Source organism: Telmatherina bonti (assembly GCF_933228915.1).
Source record: "Telmatherina bonti genome assembly, chromosome: 2".
Lineage (NCBI taxonomy): Eukaryota > Metazoa > Chordata > Actinopteri > Atheriniformes > Telmatherinidae > Telmatherina > Telmatherina bonti.
This window is the reverse complement of record NC_136620.1, coordinates 13710519-13729824: the sequence shown is the minus strand read 5'-3', so window position 1 is coordinate 13729824 and position 19306 is coordinate 13710519. Positions and strand designations below refer to the sequence as shown.

The 19306-nt window shown below is 39.5% G+C and overlaps 1 protein-coding gene across 1 annotated transcript in view; it reads right to left on the bottom strand.

Moving 5' to 3' along the window:
- The window catches only part of ldhd (lactate dehydrogenase D), a 29541-nt gene extending 12802 nt beyond the window's left edge, over window positions 1–16739 (bottom strand). Inside the window, exons 1-4 of the mRNA XM_079255700.1 lie at window positions 16609–16739; window positions 3719–3831; window positions 624–765; window positions 373–514 (exon numbers count right to left, since the gene is read on the bottom strand). Coding sequence (XP_079111826.1) covers window positions 373–514; window positions 624–765; window positions 3719–3831; window positions 16609–16701 — 490 coding nt within the window. The 5' untranslated portion in view covers window positions 16702–16739. The remainder of the gene's footprint in view (window positions 1–372; window positions 515–623; window positions 766–3718; window positions 3832–16608) is intronic.
- Between the last annotated feature and the right edge of the window lie 2567 nt (window positions 16740–19306).

Sequence of the window (19306 nt, the reverse complement as noted above, 5' to 3'; positions counted from 1 at the left end):
CAGGTGAATTTAATTAGCTCAGCTCCACTGCAAGGAAGATGAGCCTGTTAGTGAAAACACCTGTTCTAAATGCATCAGTAGATCCAAAAACATGGCAGGACTTCTACTTTATTTTAACTTAAAAGTACATTAACTTACATTTAACAAACAGATTTTATTCCACATACATACAAAAAACTGTGTAAGGTGTGAAAGAGCTTGGTAATGTGCTAGTGTGCCATCTACTTCAATGAAAAAAATCACTTCTCTTTAGTGTAAATGGACATTACATTTTAAGAAATTCGGTAGATGAGTTTGCACTAACTGAAGGGACTATTAGAGTGAAATTTTGCTGTGGTATGGGAGATCAGTAAAGCAAGGATCCTAACTGACCAACAGGGAACCAGAGGCCAGTCTCCCGCAGGTAGGCATTGAGGGCTTTCCGAGTTACCCCAGGCTCCACGGTCACATCAAAGTCCTCTGGATGGAGATCGATAATCTGGTCCATATTCCTTAAACTAAAACACACACCACCCTAGGGAAAGAAAATATGGATTTATGTATTATATCTTTTCCTTACTGCTGCAAATGTGTCAATGGGAAGAGAGAGTTTAGTTCTGCACAAATACAAAAGGTACTCCTGCCTTTACAGCACCAACTCCTCCCTCTAAGCCAGTCCCTGTTCCAAAGGGGATGATGGGAAGGTTGTGGTCGTAGCAGACCTTGGCCAGAGCACTGACCTCCTCCACACATCGTGGAAACACCACCACATCTGGGGGGCAACATCTGGACAACAATGCATAACAGATGTTCAACACTTCATTCATGATTTGTTTTCTTCATTTAATTTCTAGGGAAAACAACACAATTAACACCATGTAGAAAAACGTAACCAAATAAAGATATTAAATCAATTTTGACATTTGTCTCTTCATATGAAATCTTTTTTTCAGCATTTTTGTTTAATTTGTCTGGGTTTCATAACTTTGTCCCCCAACCAGTTAAATGGAGCTTTAAAGACAAGTCCTCCTGGTCTCAAATTTCTTGTTAGTCCCGAGCACTGAAGGTTTTACGGAGGACTATTGCATTTCTAGCATTAATTTTTTCCTCTGTCACATGAATTGCAATTTTAGGGCTGTACTATTAAATAAAAACGGTTCCAAACATGCTTGATAAGTCTTTGATTAAAAGTTCTTAAATCACCATTTTACAGCAGTGGGTTTGGATGTGGTGGCCCTTCAAAGTTTGATGTTTCACCATTAAACAAGAAGGTTTTATAACATCCAGATATAACCAGTTATCTGCACTTAATTGCTCACATAGGATTTCAGTCTCACCGTTAATGCAATGAACTGTAAAGATTTTGTCAATGTCAAAAACCTGCAACCTGGTGGAAAAATTAACAGTTAAAACTCTGAGACCCTTCACAAAAAATCTAAAAGAAAATATTCTGTAAACAGTAAACAAGTTGATACTTTACAGCAAAAAATTAGGTTTTAATGTGATGTCAAGACAACAAAAATTGCTCAATTATTGCCTCTATTTCGTGAAGCTTTGGATTTTACTTTGTTGTATTTTATGCAGCAAAATTTTGATACATTTTTTTATACATTTTGTTACACACTGTTAATATATATCCAAATTTCACCTAATAAAAGGCACCTCCTACTGGCTATAGGACGTTGCTTTTGTCCTTTTTCTCTGCTGTCTCATATGTTAACAATGTATCTGATACACTTAAAACTTTGTCAAATCGTATGTCCATGTTCTATCTCTTTCTATTTCTTTAGTAGGGCCAATTTGATGCTGACTGCAAGTAGCTATCTGTGCAATTTTGTGTCAGAAGAGTTTCAATGCAGATTTGGAGAGCTATAGCTTTAGCTACTGCTAATTGGGTTTGGTGTTTTGTACAAATATTTCAGAAAATTAGGTGATCTGAGAGAATCTGATTAGACAGCCTGTGTAATAAATGCTTTTGATTAGAATTTAAAATAAAGATCTTGTTACAGAAACACCAGTTGTTAGCTTAGTCTACAGTCTACAGCACAAGCGTTTCTTGTCCATGAAATGTTAATGACCCACTCAGCCACGAAATGGCAATAAGCAATTAGCATGTGGGCTTTTAAAAACTTTAAGACTTCCTCTTGAATATGAAGATGGTTTATGAATCAGGTAGATGTAAATATTGTGGAAATCAAAATCGAGTACCTTGTCAGTTGATGCTAGTTGTGGAAATCTTGTGTAGGGACTTTGTACATATTACATACAATAACATTTATTTCGTTCTTATGGATTAAAATATGAATTATCAATTAACCTATGTTACAACAGTCTCACTTTAGCTCAACTAAAGCAAGCATTCTGGCCAGAGGCTCAGTGGTCACATTTACACGAGAGTTTTAATTTCTCTTCAATTCTAAAAAAAAAGTAAAATACACTTTAAAGAGATGAAAAATGACCTTATAAACAGCTAATTCTGAATAAAGATGACCATTCTGAATTAAATTTAGTTCCAAAGTGACTAATTTATTCCCATTTTCAATCCAAATCGATTAATTCCTTTATCGTGTAAATGTTCATTTCATACCCTAACCCTAGTTAATTCAGGTTGTTATCCACATGCTCACTACCTTGTCCTGTCGCAATGACATACATAGTCTGTTAAAAAAATGAACTGGTATGCTCGTGTCGAGCTATTACTTCAAAATCATAATCAAAATTGAATAATTATTATTATTATAGTAATTATTGTGTGGTCTTCCATGGTATACCCAAAAAGAAAAGAACCAGAGAGTGCAGTTTGTTTATTTCTGGTATATGTGAATAACATGTCAACTGAACTGGAAGTTTGCCATTTTAAATGAAGGTGATTTTTTTCAGCAATTTTGCCCTTTTTAATCCACACAGCGGTGTGGATGAGTGATTTTGTGCAAACAGCTTGAAACTGGGTTGGAATAAGCATAAAGGAATTTCAACTGTGGTGGGAGTGATTTTTTTTTAAAATTTATAACCAATTTTAATATAAAAAATGCTGCATAATAGGGACGTGTCCTTATTACTAACTGTAATCAAACGATATATAAAAAGTGAGTGTAGCACAACCTCAGTTTTTAGCCGACTAACAACCCAACTCGTACCTATGTTAGCTGGTTAGCTCCCATTAGGTCTGGGTTAGCTTGGTTAGTTCTTAGCTACAGGAAGGGTGGAGTTTGATAGATGTCAATCATCCACCCTTACGCTCACAGCGTCCCTCTCAGCTCTACGTCTTTGCCTATTTTTGTATTATCTGGGAAAAAATACAAAAATAGCCAACATGTGTGACCCTGCCAAGATGGCAATGGTGGAAACCGCCCAATGAGCTTTAATTTAGCTTTTCAGAAAGATACGGGTGACATCACGGAGGCGTCATCAATCCTTTACATATAGTCTTTGGTTCTAACACCACTTGGAGGCGTAGCTGTGGACACGTTCACAAACTTCTTCAAATGTTCCTGCAATATTTACAGTTGTTGATGATGTTACCCTCATCTTCTCCTGTCGTTTTCTTTTTCTTGTGTTTTTATTTGATGGTTTCTTTATTGTGTTATCTGGTTTGTTCATTTTGCTCATTGTGTGTCAGCTATGAAACACAACACTGCCCCAGGATCTACAAAGACTCTTAGACTGGGAACATTTTTTACATGAGTAAAAAGGTTTCTATTACAGCATCATTTAGCAAGATTATCAGTGACAGACTAACCTGTGTACGGACTCATCTTTGCCATGTTGTTCTCTGATAGCTTCACCCAATGAGACTCCTTCCTCATCACATATAGTTCTGAATGCAGAAAGAACACGGTCAACAGCAGACCTCTGTGCAAAGACACAAAAAGAGAATGAAAATTAACTTAAAATTGTGTATGTCGATTGAAACTGAATCAGCTATTATACTATTTAAATTAAATTTCCATTCTTTTAATTTGAATGTGGGGGCCGAGAATTGTTTAGTTAAACACCCTAACCCAATTCCCATTCACTCTTTGGTAGTCCTAAACTACTATGGTTGTAATATATTTTTGGCCACGAGTGAGATTTTGGGGGCACTGTTTCTCCCTAACTTTTCCACCAAGGTAAAAGAAAACTTTTGTTGTCAAAGCTTAGACAGAACGAGATTTGACAGCAACAAGCAGCTTGACGGAGATTTAAAAAAAATTTCAGCTTTCAAGCAAAGTGATCTGTGACTTATCAGGATTTTGTCATTTCTTCTTCATCAGTTAAAGGGAAGACATGACATGATATGAAGAATATGAAGCGTGATCATAGATAACTACATTACCTTGACAAATTTACAATTGTATGAAAAAATTTTTAAAAAGCTGCTCACATCTGCAAAAATCGGTGGTGCACCTTTTCACCAGGTGCGCCCTACGTGTGTGCTGAATCCCAAAATCTGTAAAAATGCCGCTTTGCGTTTTTAGTAAGCGCTCTGCTTGATTGACTGTTAGACCATATCCCGCTGTCAAGGGGCGTAATACAAGGAGAAAATGAAAGTGGCTGAGAGAGGTGTATGTAAAGACACTAGGGCTGGGCGATTAATCGATATAATCGATTAATTCAAATTTGCTGTTTATGAAGATTTATTTTTATGAAAATCTGGATTTTTTTTGCCCCGCCAGCACCTTTTGGGCTTCCGTACCTTATAGAAACGTCAGCGCGCTCCCACTGGTTTCCCACAGAAATGCATAAACACAACATGGCAGCTAGAAAAGCACAAGAAGTGCCCCCTCTGCGTTTCCATTACATTTTCTTTGCAAAATAAAAATGACATTTGTACGTTTTGACAGACAACAGTTGTGATTTGGGGGTGTTTCCATTGAACAGTGTTCAGCACATGCAAAGTTAATGCAAAGTGGGCATGTAGCATTATTTTATGCTTTTCTACTTGCTGCGGAGAATTTGCTTTGAATTTTCAAAGCTTTTCTCCCTCATTTTCTTTTCTAAAACTCTGAAATTCGCTGTTGTTGATTCCACACGGCGCCTTCTTTACTGGGAATTAACTGGTCACGACCCCCACGTCACGTCTGGGGACACGTAAACACAAAAAAAGTGTTTCCGTTACACTTTTGCAATATATTTCTATATCGAAATGTCTGAAAAACCACCTCTTGAGATCGTAAAAACTTTTATAGCAGCTGGTTTTTATGGCGGCATTTAGTTTTTGCAAAGTTTCTAGGTGTGATGGAAACGCAGCTGACAGGCTTGTCTTTTTGTCAAAAATGTGTAAATAAACAAAAAACCGCAAGAATGTTCTATGTTTCTATGTTAGAAATATAGCTTTAATTAACATTCAGGGATTTTTTAGTATTTTGTATCAAAGAGGTCAATTTTCTCGAAACACATGATAAGTGTAAAGAAACATTCATTTTTCTTACCTCATTGCCAATGTGGGAAATTGTTTTGGTTATTTAATGTAAAAATACTCTAAAAAGAATCACTATTTTTCTTCCAAGCGAAGGCATTTTTATTTATTTATCAGTTTTTTATTTTAGAATAAAAATTACACAAGTGATATGAGGCCTATTATTAAATGTATGATCAAAACTTAAACACTATCTCACAGTGGAAATGCACTAAGTCCAAACATGTTTCTTATAATGTTTACAGTGGCAGCGCCTGCCATCTCTTTTTACAAACTTATTTAACAGCTTGTTTAGTTGCATTTTAAATTTAGGTAAACCTCTAGGCTGACTGCAATAAAAGCATTTTGGAAAAAGAATAATTTTTGACATTTTTAATTTTTTTTCTTTACAGTAAGGGGAAAAAAGAAAAAAAAAAATCGATGAAAATCGGAAATCGGATTTGTTTTAAAAAAAATCGGAGATTTTATTTTTTGACCATGTCGCCCAGCCCTAAAAGAGACCAGATGTTTGGGTTTTTTTGTTTTTTTTTTAGCATCACCGTCTCTGTTTATCTGCAACTCCATGCGCGCCCATTTCACTGCTACTGTAAAAAATTTGGAAAGCAAATTATGTCTGAGCTTGCCATCATCTCGGGAGTACTAACGAAAGAACTACAACTGCTGGACATTGGTGTGAACAAGACCTATAAAGATAAGGTCCTGAGTTTGACAACAAAGAGAGAGAACCCGGTATGCTTGACAGCAAAAGTGCCCATCTATTCATTTCTAACACAGAAGATGAGGGCTTTTACACATTTGTTACAACAGACTAAAAAATGTGTGTGTATTTTAAAAGTAGTACCATTACTGTTATTGAATAAAGTTAAAACAAACTCACTGTTGTTCTTTCATTACTTTGTTTTACTTTATTTTTAGCATGCGCCCAATAACGTAGTGTCTTATTCTTATGTGTGACCCGAAGACAAAAAATAGACTCTGTCATTGTGGTTGCGCCTTATAATGTAGCGCGACTTGTGGCCCACAAAATATGGTAATTACTGTGAGCAAGCAACAGCTAACCAGTAAACTAAAGTATGAATAAATTATGGTAAAATAATATGCCAGATTAAGTAATAAATCGTTAACCTCATAACATATTGTATTTTTTCATATTCTAAAGTTTTACAAACAATTTTAAAAGTCTGATTTTAAAAAATTGGTAAACAGGAGAGTATAACGGGTAGACTTTAAAGTTTGTTTAAAATATGACTTCAGTACTTACGCAACAAGGCTAATGATTTACACTGTGTATATAGAGATTCAGTTTTTTTTATCCTGCATTCACTTAAAGCTCCAGGTGTTTTGCAAAGAGTTGTTGTAAAGTTTTGGTAAATATGTTTGCCCAATTAAATCATCCCGCTCGCTGATAATGTGTTTTAATACAATATCATTCAGGTAATTATTGTAAAAAAAAATTTAATTTAACAAAGAGGCTGTTTGATCAAAAACATTATTACAGTGTTATTGACACCTCGTTTTAAAGAATGCCCTGGTTTATACTTAAGATCAAATATTGTGCTCCTAAACTTTGGAGCTGAAGCTCTTTAAAGATTATAAAATATACAGTATAAAGGTTTTAAAGCTACATATATTAAAAGTCATGTAACAATTTTTGTCAAAACTGTGCATGTTTATTTCTACATTTCTTAAAATATAAGCTGAAACCTCATATACTTTAAGCTTTTTCCTCAATATGAACTGCACTTCACTTGGCTTTCTCCTACAGGAGCCATCACCTGAGGACAAACCCCTTAAGGATAAACCACACCTTCAAGAAAGGTAAAAGTCCTATCCGGTAGCTGTTGCTGTCACTAAACGAGCTGAATTTAATGAGCAGAGTTTATTTGCCAGGTAAATGAGCCTGTTAGTGAAAACACCGGTTCTAAATGTACAGGTAGATCCAAAAACATGGATGGACTTTTACTTTCTGGACCAGGAATAGCCACCTCTGGGTCCCTATATACTAAACTTAGATTTGCTTCTTAATTTTTGTCTGTAATTAATGAATTAGTCTCGTCTTTTCTAAGGAGGACCTTGTGCTGCAGAACGCGCTGACTGTGGTTCGACAGAGGTAGAGATGCTTCAGACGAACCGAGGTGTTGGGAGATCATCCTGCAATTTGGAAAGTACAAGAGCAAGTCTTTCAGATGGCTTCTGGAGAATGATGTTGGGTACACTTTGTACCTCATCAGAAATCTTAAGGAAGAAGAAGCAGGGATTTGCATGAGTGAGGGTCATGGCAAAGCCAGTTTATTAAGCTTTGTGCGTTATGCACTTAGTTTTGTTGAACTGAGCTCTCTTCTGAGCTATGAAGCGAGTTCAGCGGGGGATGCAGAGGCCTCTTCAGAAGACCAGCAACTGGTTGGGTTTGGTTCCTGGAGCAGAAACACCTGGAGGGAAATTTGGGACAGCAGAAGTGATGGATATGCAGACTTCATCATGAAGAAGCGCTGTTATCCAGGGACAAAGATGCACAAGTTGCAACAGTACCTGTGCAGGATGCAGCAATCTGCCTCTACACCATCACTAACTCAAAATGTCACTGCCCCACTAGTGAATCTTTTGGGTAGGTTACTTTGCTCATGTTTTTGTTTTTCTAAAGAGAATTATTCATCTCAAACTGATCCACCAATTCTTCTTTTAATCCTTGTCAACACCAAAGAAATGGAAGAAGACTGAGCTGGAAACTGGCATAATGAGCATCTCGCCCTCGAAGCTACTGAGAAGAGAGGAAAAAGTTATTACAAATACTGACAGTAGTCTGAGCCAGTGTGTTTTGCATGAATTTTTCCAATATTATGCAACTATCTTGCAGAAGAAGCACCTGCAGCATCACCATCAACACCAGCTGCAGCAAAAGTGTCAAAACCAGGTTTTTAAAATAAGCGGTTTCAGGGCTGGAGTGTGATTTCATCACATGTTGAATATCCCTCCTAAATTGAGCCATAACTTAATAGTGCCCTTTGGTTTTTTTTTTATTGCATCCCAGCCACGTTCCTGTTACAGTTTGGCATGCTACTATTGCCCTTAATATTATAAGAGCTGTTTGTTGATTTCTGCTGTGATGATTAGATTCCAAATACGAGTGTTATGCTCTGCCTGGATCCACTTGCCCTTGCTTAGTTTAACCTCCAGCCACAACTGCCTCATCACAAGACGGAAAACACCTGTCCAAAATCATCACCACCTTCCTTTATAACCACCTCATTTCTCCACAGAAGGCACCAGTCCGTTTGTCATTTTTTCCAGTTCCTTGTTCCATCTCTGGGTTTAATAAACCCTTGGATATTATTCCTTTTCCAGTGTGAATTCTTCTTCTGCAAACACATGACAGAACGGACTGGTCCACAAAATGGATTCCGCTGACTTGCGTGAGATTACCTGGCTTCCTTCTGCAGACATCCGCTTGACTTCTCAGCCTCTGGTGAACTCTTCTTCAACGGAACTCAGCTGGTGGGACGAGGCAGGGGGTCACAAAGGCCTATTATGTCCGGCTGGTCCGTACAACATATTGAACCGATGACTTCAGCAAAAAAAGTAATTGACGTGGTTGCAGAAAAACCCTGGTATCTCCTTCGTGATGGTGACTCTGAGGTGTGATGCCACTCAGGACAATTTCACCCTCCTTGAGGTCTGTCAGTCTTCAGCAACCCAGCATGCATCTCCAGTGCCCGACGAGGATGTCTCTCCTCATCCACTGTCCCCAGTGCCCGACCATGAGGTCGCTCTTCCTCCACCGGCCCCTGCTGCCCCAGTGCCCAAGGAGGTCGCTCCACCTCCCCAGTCCAGCTTGCTCCCGCCGTCCTCCTGAGTCATGCCTGATGTCTGAGCAACCTCCCAGCCGTCCACTGGAGCTAAGCCTGCACCGTTCGTCTCTGCCTCCCGGCCGTTTCCCTGATATGGGCCTTCTGGACTTTCACTCCAGGCCCGGCATCATCCTTGGACTTTTTGTTTTCCCTGGTCCCTCCTCGAGGCCCCCTCCTCCCACCCGTCTCTGTGCTCTCTTTTGGGCCGTCCAGTAGCCAGCCCTTGGGGGAGGGGGTGCTGTCATACCCTGCCTGGATCCACTTGCCCCTGCTTAGTTTAACCTCCCTTTCCAGCCACAGCTGCACCTTATCACAAGAATGAACACACCTGTCCTCAATCAACACCACCACCTCCCTTTAGAACCACCTCATTTCTCCACAGCAGGCACCAATCTGTTTGTTGTCGTTTCCAAGTCCTTGTTCCATCTCTGTGTTCAATAAACCCTTGGATATTATTCCTTTTACAGCATGAATCCTTCTTCCTCTTCTTCTTCCGAAAGCCCACGACACTTAGGGTAAGTAAAACTCATTAGTTTTCTGCCTGACTGTCAAGTACTAACACCAGATTGCATACATGTTTATGAGGTCTGATAGCTTCTCCTGCTTTATAATCAAAAGTGGTCAAGAAGGTTAAATTTTGTTTATACACAAGAATTAGGCTTGAAAAAAACAAACTTATGTCCTGACAAGCAGGAGAATGAAGACAACTACTGTTGTTTGAGTTCCTACAAACACCAGCATGCGGATACACTATGAATGCAGGAATGACTTTTTTTTGTTGTTGGTTTTTAGTCCCAGCTGCAACACTGTCCAGACTTCCTGTGGACACAAAAGTTGAACTACAGGCATCGACAGCAGATAATAAAAGCACTTTTCCTGTTTGTGTAATCAAATGTAGGGTCAATAATGTGATAAAAAGAATTTAAATATAATTTACTTTGGTTCCAGCTTCAACAACTTTTAAAGGAAAAAGCCCCTGTGCTTGTACCACTGCAGTTGGTGTTCCTTTCAAAGGAAGAAAACCAGTCTGTCATTTACAGGTACCTCTACAGACATTTTCAGTTGCATATCCGATCAACAAGCAATTTATAGACACAAGTATAATTTATACAATCACTGTTTTCAAATCATAATTAAAACCCAAATACATAACTGAATGATATTGCTTGATTTCAGATCCCAGTACAAGTGCTGCTGCCTCCTCTGCAAAGAGGGCTCTTGCCTTAGAAATAAAGATGGTAAGAACAGCAAATTTTCCACTCTGTCTTTTTGTGTGTGTGTGTGTGTGTGTAATTAATAGATAATGAGTCTAATTTTATTGTGTTATATCTGTAGTGTTTTTATGTAATAGCACCATCGACACAACAACAAGCTCTTGTTCTCCCACCTGACCAAGACATGGGTACCTTGAGCTGTTCACCACAACAAAAGTTGTGGATGAAGACAGAGCTTCAAGACCTTGGGCTGCGGCCTGGGTCCCGCCCAGTGCGTAATCTAGGCAACACCATCTCACTGTGGCATCTCCCTCTGCAACTCAAGCTCATGGATACAGTGGCTGACCTGCCTTCACCAAAGTTTTTTCCAGTGGCATCCTTTTTTCACTTGGAAGCCTGAGAGTGAGATCATGGTGAGGCTACTGAACAATTACATCCTGCCCTGCCTTTATGGCTGCGCCCATTTGCAGGTGGTGTCATCTGGTGTGGGAAGACCACGGGTAATTGTCGGCACCAGTGGGCAGTACTAAATCCTGGCCTGATGACTTTGTTGCCAAAGCCTGCCAAAGGTGCTGGTTTGCAGACAGCCTGTGCTGGCTTGAGAAGCTGCCAAGGCACTTCACCAACATTCTGCCTGTTTCTGTGACCTACAAAAGACCATCTGTAGGTCTGTTATGGATGAGCTGTGGCGGACCGGCAATTCTCCCGCAGACATGGCCAATCAGATAAATGAACTCATACATCTTAAGTATGAACGAGCTCACCTGGCCTCTTGCATGGTATAGAAAATATCAGTGATGCAGAGCCAGGCAGATATGGGCAGCAGAGGACCATCAGCCACTTTATCAGAAAGGACATTGCAACTTGTGACTTTGGGCCTTTTGATGACCCCAATGGCTGGTGCAGCGTCTGTGTCCAGCTACTACCTAACAGACTGTCTACTTGATGAGATCAAGCATCAGCAGCTGGCCATTTCAAAGCTCCTCCAGGGCACTTTTGGGAAAGTCTTCAGGTCTGACCACGCAAGGAAAGTAGCACAGATAGTCACACTGGCCTCTGGGGTCATGTCTAGTTACGCCGCAATGAATGAGAACTGGATGATAGTGTCCTGGGTGATGGTCCAATCTGAGATAGACAAGTCCTTTCAGCCCATGTATCAGGGTTTGGCCAAGATATACACAGATGCTGGCGTGGACAAGGCTGGTCACCAGTGGGTGAACAGGTGAGCCTGTTTCCTTCACACCTGTGCCACACGCTCCCATTACAACAGAAATATTGTTGTGAAGCTGGTCTTTTTCCACTGCATGAGACGATTTTACCGTGGTTACATCTCAGAACATCACCCCTTGAATAGTTCTCCCTGTCCATGTACCATTTACCCCTCCTGCTCCCACTTAAGGTCCTGCTCCTGTTCCCACCCCAGCTCCTGCTCCTACGACAACCCGTCCTGCTTTGTTGGCTACAAGCCCAGGATTCTCTTCCAGCTGGGCTCCACCCTCTTGCTGTCACCGTCCAAAAACAGGAGGTCACATTGGGGTTGTCTCAGAAGCTTCCAGCTGCAATGGATAAGTAGATATAACACACATAGTTGTACATCATGCTGTTATTATTGATCTCAACTAAATCAACTATCAACTGAATTTCTTGTGTACTAGAAATTTCATCTTCCCAGCCCCTCATAATACAGTCCTCACCAAGGAGTGCTCACACTGTGCCTGTCAAGACAGGTGGACGTGTTTTTGTGCTGAACCACACACGCTGGACTCCACCCATGGTTGTAGCCATTTACGAGTTGTTGCAGAACCATCATGGGAAGAAGGACCTGCTGAAGCTGGTGGATCATGAGTATGCCGAAATGGTCCATCTGTCTGCGGCTGATCCAAACAGTATGTTCCACCCTACCACCAAGATGCACAGATCACGTTACGTCAACAACCAGGCTAAAATGTTCTTAACTAAAACATCAGCCCCGAGAAACTTAAGGAGACACAGCAGTTGCATCATTTCCTGACAGCAACATTCCTCTGGTCAACATGTAGCCAGCTGTGTTTCATTCACCCACCCCTCTGACAGAGGAGTCTGTAGAGAGGATTGTGGAGGTCATCTTGGTGAGGCAGAAGCAGCAGCAAATGGAACATAAAGAAAAGCAAACCAAGACCTGTCTATCCTGCAGACAGCCCAAGTCTCTATGAGAAAGATAGATCCTTCATCCTTTTACTTTTTTTTTTAACCAAAAAGGACTAGTCAACTATTTTCACTGTTCTCAGAAAGTCCATCAGCTGTTTGCCGCGGAGAGCCTTCCAAACCCCAAATTGCCCTTTGAGAAGTTTTCCCAGAGATACTTTTTTTCCGAGTGAGCTGGATGCCACTAAGCAATGGGTGGAGGAGTGGTCTAAGAGGAGAAAGGGGCCTAAGACAAGCTGTTTTTGCTTGGTTGGAAGTTGTGATTTTTCAGATGTGACAAATTTATTTAATGTTTTTAACCAGAAAATATTTTGGTTGAATACTTTTATTATTTTATAATTGTTTTCTGGCTCTAACAGCAATAAACAAGGTTACAGATGTATTCATTTAGTTTACGTAACAAAAAGTTAAATAATCATATGTAATGATATAATGTTGTCTTCTATAATTCAGTGATTAGATTAGAAAAAATAATTCAAAACCATTCATCTGCAGCCACTTGTGCTTCAAGCAACTTTAAACACTTTTGAAATTATTAATTGTGATCATTTCTGTCATTCAGCTCCTTCGCCATCTGACAGTAGACAGAACAGACTGCTCCACTGCTCCAATTGTTTGGAGACTAAATCCTGGCAACAGAGAATAATATCATAGGCCTTGTTGTAGGGCTGGGACGATACGGTATTCTAGTTGTTTTACTTTTTTTTGGGAGGGTGCTAAATATATTTTAATTGTGATGCCTTCGTAGTGCCAATTTTCAGTTTGCTTTTTAAACACCAGACCATTTGAAAAGGTTGAATTCAAATGCAACGAGCCAGATTTCCCAATAAAAAAAAAAAAAAATCAACTGTGTGTCCGTTTTACGATTTATTCAGCAGCAATATATAAGAACCAGCTGTTTGAATTACTCTTGTTTCAAAAGCTTGAACTACATATAAAAGTGCTGGTTTGAGTGTCTGTTGGCTTGCTGCTGCAGTAAGTTTGGCTGTTAGCTTTGCTTTTATCCCAGGATGGTGTCTTGCTAGGTGGGCAGTAACTGTGTTACTGTGTTAGCACAGTATGCATTACAGAATTTAAAAATAGCTTTTGACATGTCCAGCTCTGCTTTTCCTTGCAACAATAGGAGCACAACATTAACAAAGAAATTACTTTCAATCAGTAAATATAATCTGTAAATATATTTACTGGTATAATTACCGTCTTGTTTATGTCAACAGTGTAAAACTATAATAAATTTCATCGCTTTGCTGCTTCCAAAAATAAATCTTTGATAAATTACATAGACAGTATAGTAATCAGTACACGTTATTGGGTAATACTGGTAAAAAATTGGGATGAAAATTGATGCACTGGCGATACCTCCCGCCAGAACCCATTCAAACAGATTGACAACACTGAGCTGTTTGGAACTATTGAGGGCTACATAAACCATCTGATCCCATGTTGGCGAGTTCAAGGATTATCTTACTCTCTTATTAAATAGCACTGGTTCCAACTCTACACGGCTGGACGGCCGTGGTGCTGGCAGGCGAGAATTTTCCCACTAAACCATTGACGCACATCCACTACTCACAAAAAGTTAGGGATATTTGGCTTTCAGGTGAAATTTATGGAAAATGCAATATGTTCATGCTACAGTGATATAATATCATAAAAGTAAGACATTTAAGTAGAAGGATGCACTACTGATTTCCTCATCTAAATAAATTCATTCAACACAAAAGGTAACAACAATGGTAGTTACACCACAACAAAAAATTTGAACATCTCAATACGTCCCTTGAGCATCAATTACAGCTTGACGACGACGTCTCATGCTGTTCACAAGGCAACGTATTGCCTGCTGAGGCATGGCATCCCACTCTTCTTGAAGGGCAGCCCTCAGGTCATTGAGGTTCTGGGGTGCAGGGTTTCGAGCCTCTACACGACGGCTCAGCTGATCCCACAGGTTTTCAATGGGATTCAGATCTGGAGAGAGTGCAGGCCATTCCATTTGAGGTACACCAGTCTCCAACAGCCGTTCCCTGATAATGCGGCCTCGATGAGCAGGAGCATTGTCGTCCATGAAGATGAAATTAGGCCTGTGCTGTTCATGTAGGGGCACAATCACTGGATTAATGATGTTATTCAGGTAGTATGGGCTTGTCACTGTACCATTCACAAAGTGTAGGGCAGTTCTGTACCAAGTGGACACCCCTGCCCACACTGTAACACCGCCACCACCAAAAGCTCGCCTGGTGACAACAGTGGCTGATGCATAGCGCTCTCCCTGACGTCTCCAACATCGTTGCCGGCCATCATTTCTGCTCAGTGTGAATCGACTTTCATCAGAGAACAGCACTGAGGCCCACTGGTTCCTCGTCCAGCGTAAATGCTCCCTGGCCCATGCAAGACGATGATGCCTGCGCCTGGTGGTGTGGTCAGGTACCCGTGCAGGTCGTCTAGCACACAGACCACGCTGATGTAAACGGTTTAGAATGGTCTGACGTGACACTTGGGTGCCTCTCACCTCTCTTAAACGTGCCTGGAGTTGAGTGGCATTCATCATCCGGTTTCTCAGGGCAGTGTTCACAATGTAGCGGTCATCAGCACGGGATGTGGCCAAAGGACGTCCACTTCTAGGCCTTTCTGTGACTCTTCCAGTCTCTCCATATCTCTGTTGCAACCTGCTGATGACACTCTGTGACACTCCAAGCTCAGTGGCCACTTCTGTCTGAGAACGTCCTGTTTGAAGCATCGCAATGGCAAGGGACTGTTGTTCCATTGTTAGGTGTCGCCTTGGTCTCATGATGTCAAAATGTGAACAGCATGATGAGGACAACTGTTTAAACACCAGCTCTAATTGAACCAGGACATTTATTGGTCAATTCAAGGATCACACACCTGCCGTGATTTTTGCCGTTAAGCTCCTTGTTAGAGAACAGCAACTTGTGCAAAATTTATTGAAACATTTAACAGTTGGACATGTGCATTTAAAAGCTTAGAGAAGATCACATTAAGTTCACCTGTACAGGTTTGAATGCATTTTAGGCTTGTTGTGAAATTTCACCCAAAAGCTGAATATCCCTAACTTTTTGTGAGTAGTGTATTTTGTCAAAATGCCCACTTTTTTTTTTTCTTTTTCGCCCACACCTCCTTGCTCATGTTGTTTCTTTTACACTAGCTTCAGTGGTATATCCCAAAGAAAATTTAAAAAAAAAACACATGTAAAAGTGTTTTTTACGCACATCTTCTTGAAGATCAATCGTGTTTATCTTATCTTTTTTCCTAAGATGGCACCTTATTGTTGCAGTAGGGGATTTTACACAGCTGTCGCAAGACTCAAAAACACTGCTGAATGCTACAAAACACTATGTTGCATTGGCCGGGAATCGAACCCGGGCCTCCCGCGTGGCAGGCGAGAATTCTACCACTGAACCACCAATGCCTGATGACAATTATCAAGACCCGCCATTTTTTTCCTTCCAGGACACTTCAGAGTCACACTTGGAGACAAAACGTGTCATAACAACAATAAAAACGTGTCTAAAAACGTGTCAACTTATAACTAGCCTACTGGTAGTCACTAAATGAATGACGAAGAAACCCTAAGCTGATACAAAACCAGCTACCTAAATAAAGGTGACAAAGGTGTTGTTGAGATTAAGGGAATTCTTCCAAACCTTCCAAACCGATAAGGACTTATAATGCAATATTTAATGTTTTTAAATGGTCTTAATTGTAAGCTAACTATAAAATGGTTCGATAATATAATGTATGCTAACACACTACGGACGACCTAGACGAGACTAGCGACATATTTTCTTCTTACGTATTACAACTTTATAGCGGTCCGGACAACCAGGAGATACAACTCAGCTGTCCTCAACACCACCATAACCTTCGGTCAGTCAGTACGGCTTCACTCTCCATGCAACCTGCTGTCACATTGCCGAAAATTAACACATTCTGTGATGAGCATTAAGTAAAAAAAAAAAAAAAGACTCACTCTGGTAGTTTTTTCTGAGCTGACGTTGTGACATTGCCTTAAGAAACGCCAAAGAGACTGTGTGCCACGGGTTGGTACCAAGCCGGACAACATAGTTTACCTTTCGCTGAACTAATGACGCAGATCCTAACAAGTAAACGCAGCAGGGTTTACGCACGCGCTTCACTACTTCTGCTCAGTCACCTTCAAAATAAATTCAATCACGACGTTCAGTGAATGGTCATTAATATCAACCAAACTTTCACAACCCATTTAAAACCCATTTTGAGGTAAACACATTACTCCGTTAAATAAAAAAAATAAATAAATAAATAATTTTTTTTTAAAAAACGCGTAATGTGTCAAAATTATGAGAGAGACGGGGGCTTTATAATGTGTATACGAGCTTTGAAACCAAAGTTTTAAATAAAAAAAAAAATAATAAAAATAAAATGATAATAATAATAATAATAATAATAATAGTCCGACCTTAGAAAAGTCAAAGCTTTTATGTTGAAAATCTTCCAAACACTTTTATTCGGAAGTAGTTGGGAAGATTGCGCAGAATAAACGTGTGGCCTACAGATGGCGCTCCAGGTCAAGGAAATGAAGGCGTTTTTAAAGTTTTCAGATCTTCAGAGCTGATGTAAATGCATAATGTCTTTACCTGCAGCCCAGAGCCTTTATTCAAATGAATAAATATAAAATGAATATAAAACATAGACTCCAAGTGGATTCAAATAACTGCCATACTAATTCAAGATATATGCAGGCTGGAGGATGTCAGGTAAAAGCTGTCCATCAATCAGGAGCCTTCACAGTGTTGCAAGACTGAAAAAGAAAATTGCAGAGTAAAAAAAAAAAAAAAAAAAAGGAAATATGAGGTGCGTTAAGCTATGGCTTGAGAAGCGAACAGGATTCAGTATAGCATTCAAGAGTGCCAAAGTAGTGGACAGGTAATCCGGGAACATGGAGGAATACATAATTAATCAAAATAAAAAACTATAGAGATATGCGCTGTCTGTGGATGACAGATCATTTTGCTATGTCAAAAATTATTTCTGAGATTATGTTCTCTGGGTTAATGAATCCCAGAGAACAATGGACTTCTGCAGAAACCTTTCCTGGTGATGGGCTTCTGGCTGACCTAAGATTGGATATAAAGGATAGTTTAGTCTTTATGTGAGCAGAAGTAAAGATGGCTGCACTTACAACTGTCAACAGGATGAATGGGATGAATGGTTGCTGGTTGAAAACCTGCACCTTCCAAAGGGAACTGGCTGATGAGTTGGGCCTGTTCACTCCTTTTCCCAACACAGATGTGAGCTATGGTCATGCACACCTGGTTGAACAAAATAAAACAAAATAAAAATCTAAATTTAAGAGATCACTATGTTCATGACAGGCTATGTTTTCAGCTGCTGTTACAAGTACTTCCGCAACTGTTTTAATATGTTTTATGTTTCTGCAAAATACAAAATAAAAATCAGTCCACTGAAAAAAAAACAACACTCAGCATTCATTTAGAAGTGTTAGTTACACGCTACAGATTTACACTTTGTAGTAGCAAATTATTTTAATAATATTTATCCCAAACATGTAAACAAAGTAGGGTAGAAATTATTGTGAAAATAAAGGTAAGCATAAACTAAATATTGTGTGCATATTATATAATACATAGATATTATTATATACACTATATTAAAACAAACTTCTATTACAGGTAAACTTTTGTGTTATTTCTAACAGCTTTAAACCATAGCTTTGTTTTTTTTAGTACTGAATGGGAAAATACTGCACATCTGTAAACATCTGAGGCATTTAAATGCACTCAGCAATTTAAAGAAAAATAGGTTACTGATAATACCCAAATTCTTTATGAGGTAGAGAAAAGCTGGAAACATGACATATTGCTGAAAAAAAATCACAAACAGATCACTACTCAAAACAAGTACTGCCATATTTGTGCTGTAGCTGACGAGACAGTAGGTTTTTTAAGGAGAGTTATTCACCAAACCCTCAAACACCACAAACACTTAATAGTAACACTGTCAGAGCTGAAAAAAATCCTGAAATACTGATTGGTTTTCGACAAGCTACTTAGCATTCTGTGTAGGTCGCAGATTAAACTAGCTAGCGAAGGCATTACTTTTACGTTTAAAAAAAAACAAAGAAAATATAAGGCGCTAGCTTAGAAGGTAGACGGACACTGAGCAACCTACTTACCTATCAGTTTACAGTTCAAAGCTTGAAGTGGCAAGGTCAGGGTGGCTCAGGTGATGGATAACAGGACAAACAATTGACAAATGGAGCACTGTGAATCTAAATGAAACATAGGTCAGCTCTGCTGATAAAGTTTTTAATAGTTTTTTTTGCCCATTGTTTGCATTCAATTTGGCTGTGTAGCGCCTCCACAGGCGCACGTTGCGACAGTCTCACTAAGTGAAATAAAAGTGGGATGAAATGTGTCGTTATCATTCAACATTAAATCACTGAAAAACAACAGATATTAAACTGAACTATCACCACATAAGATGGTGGGTCTGATTTATCAGTCAGATTTGTGTTGGTCATACTCAATTAACAAAAAATCAGATTGGGTCACGTCGACTACATAGTCTAAACATAGCTTATACATATCTCCTGATTAACGTAACTAATGTTGATTATTCTATCATTAAAATTAAACAAAACATCCAACTCCACCAAGCTATTTTAG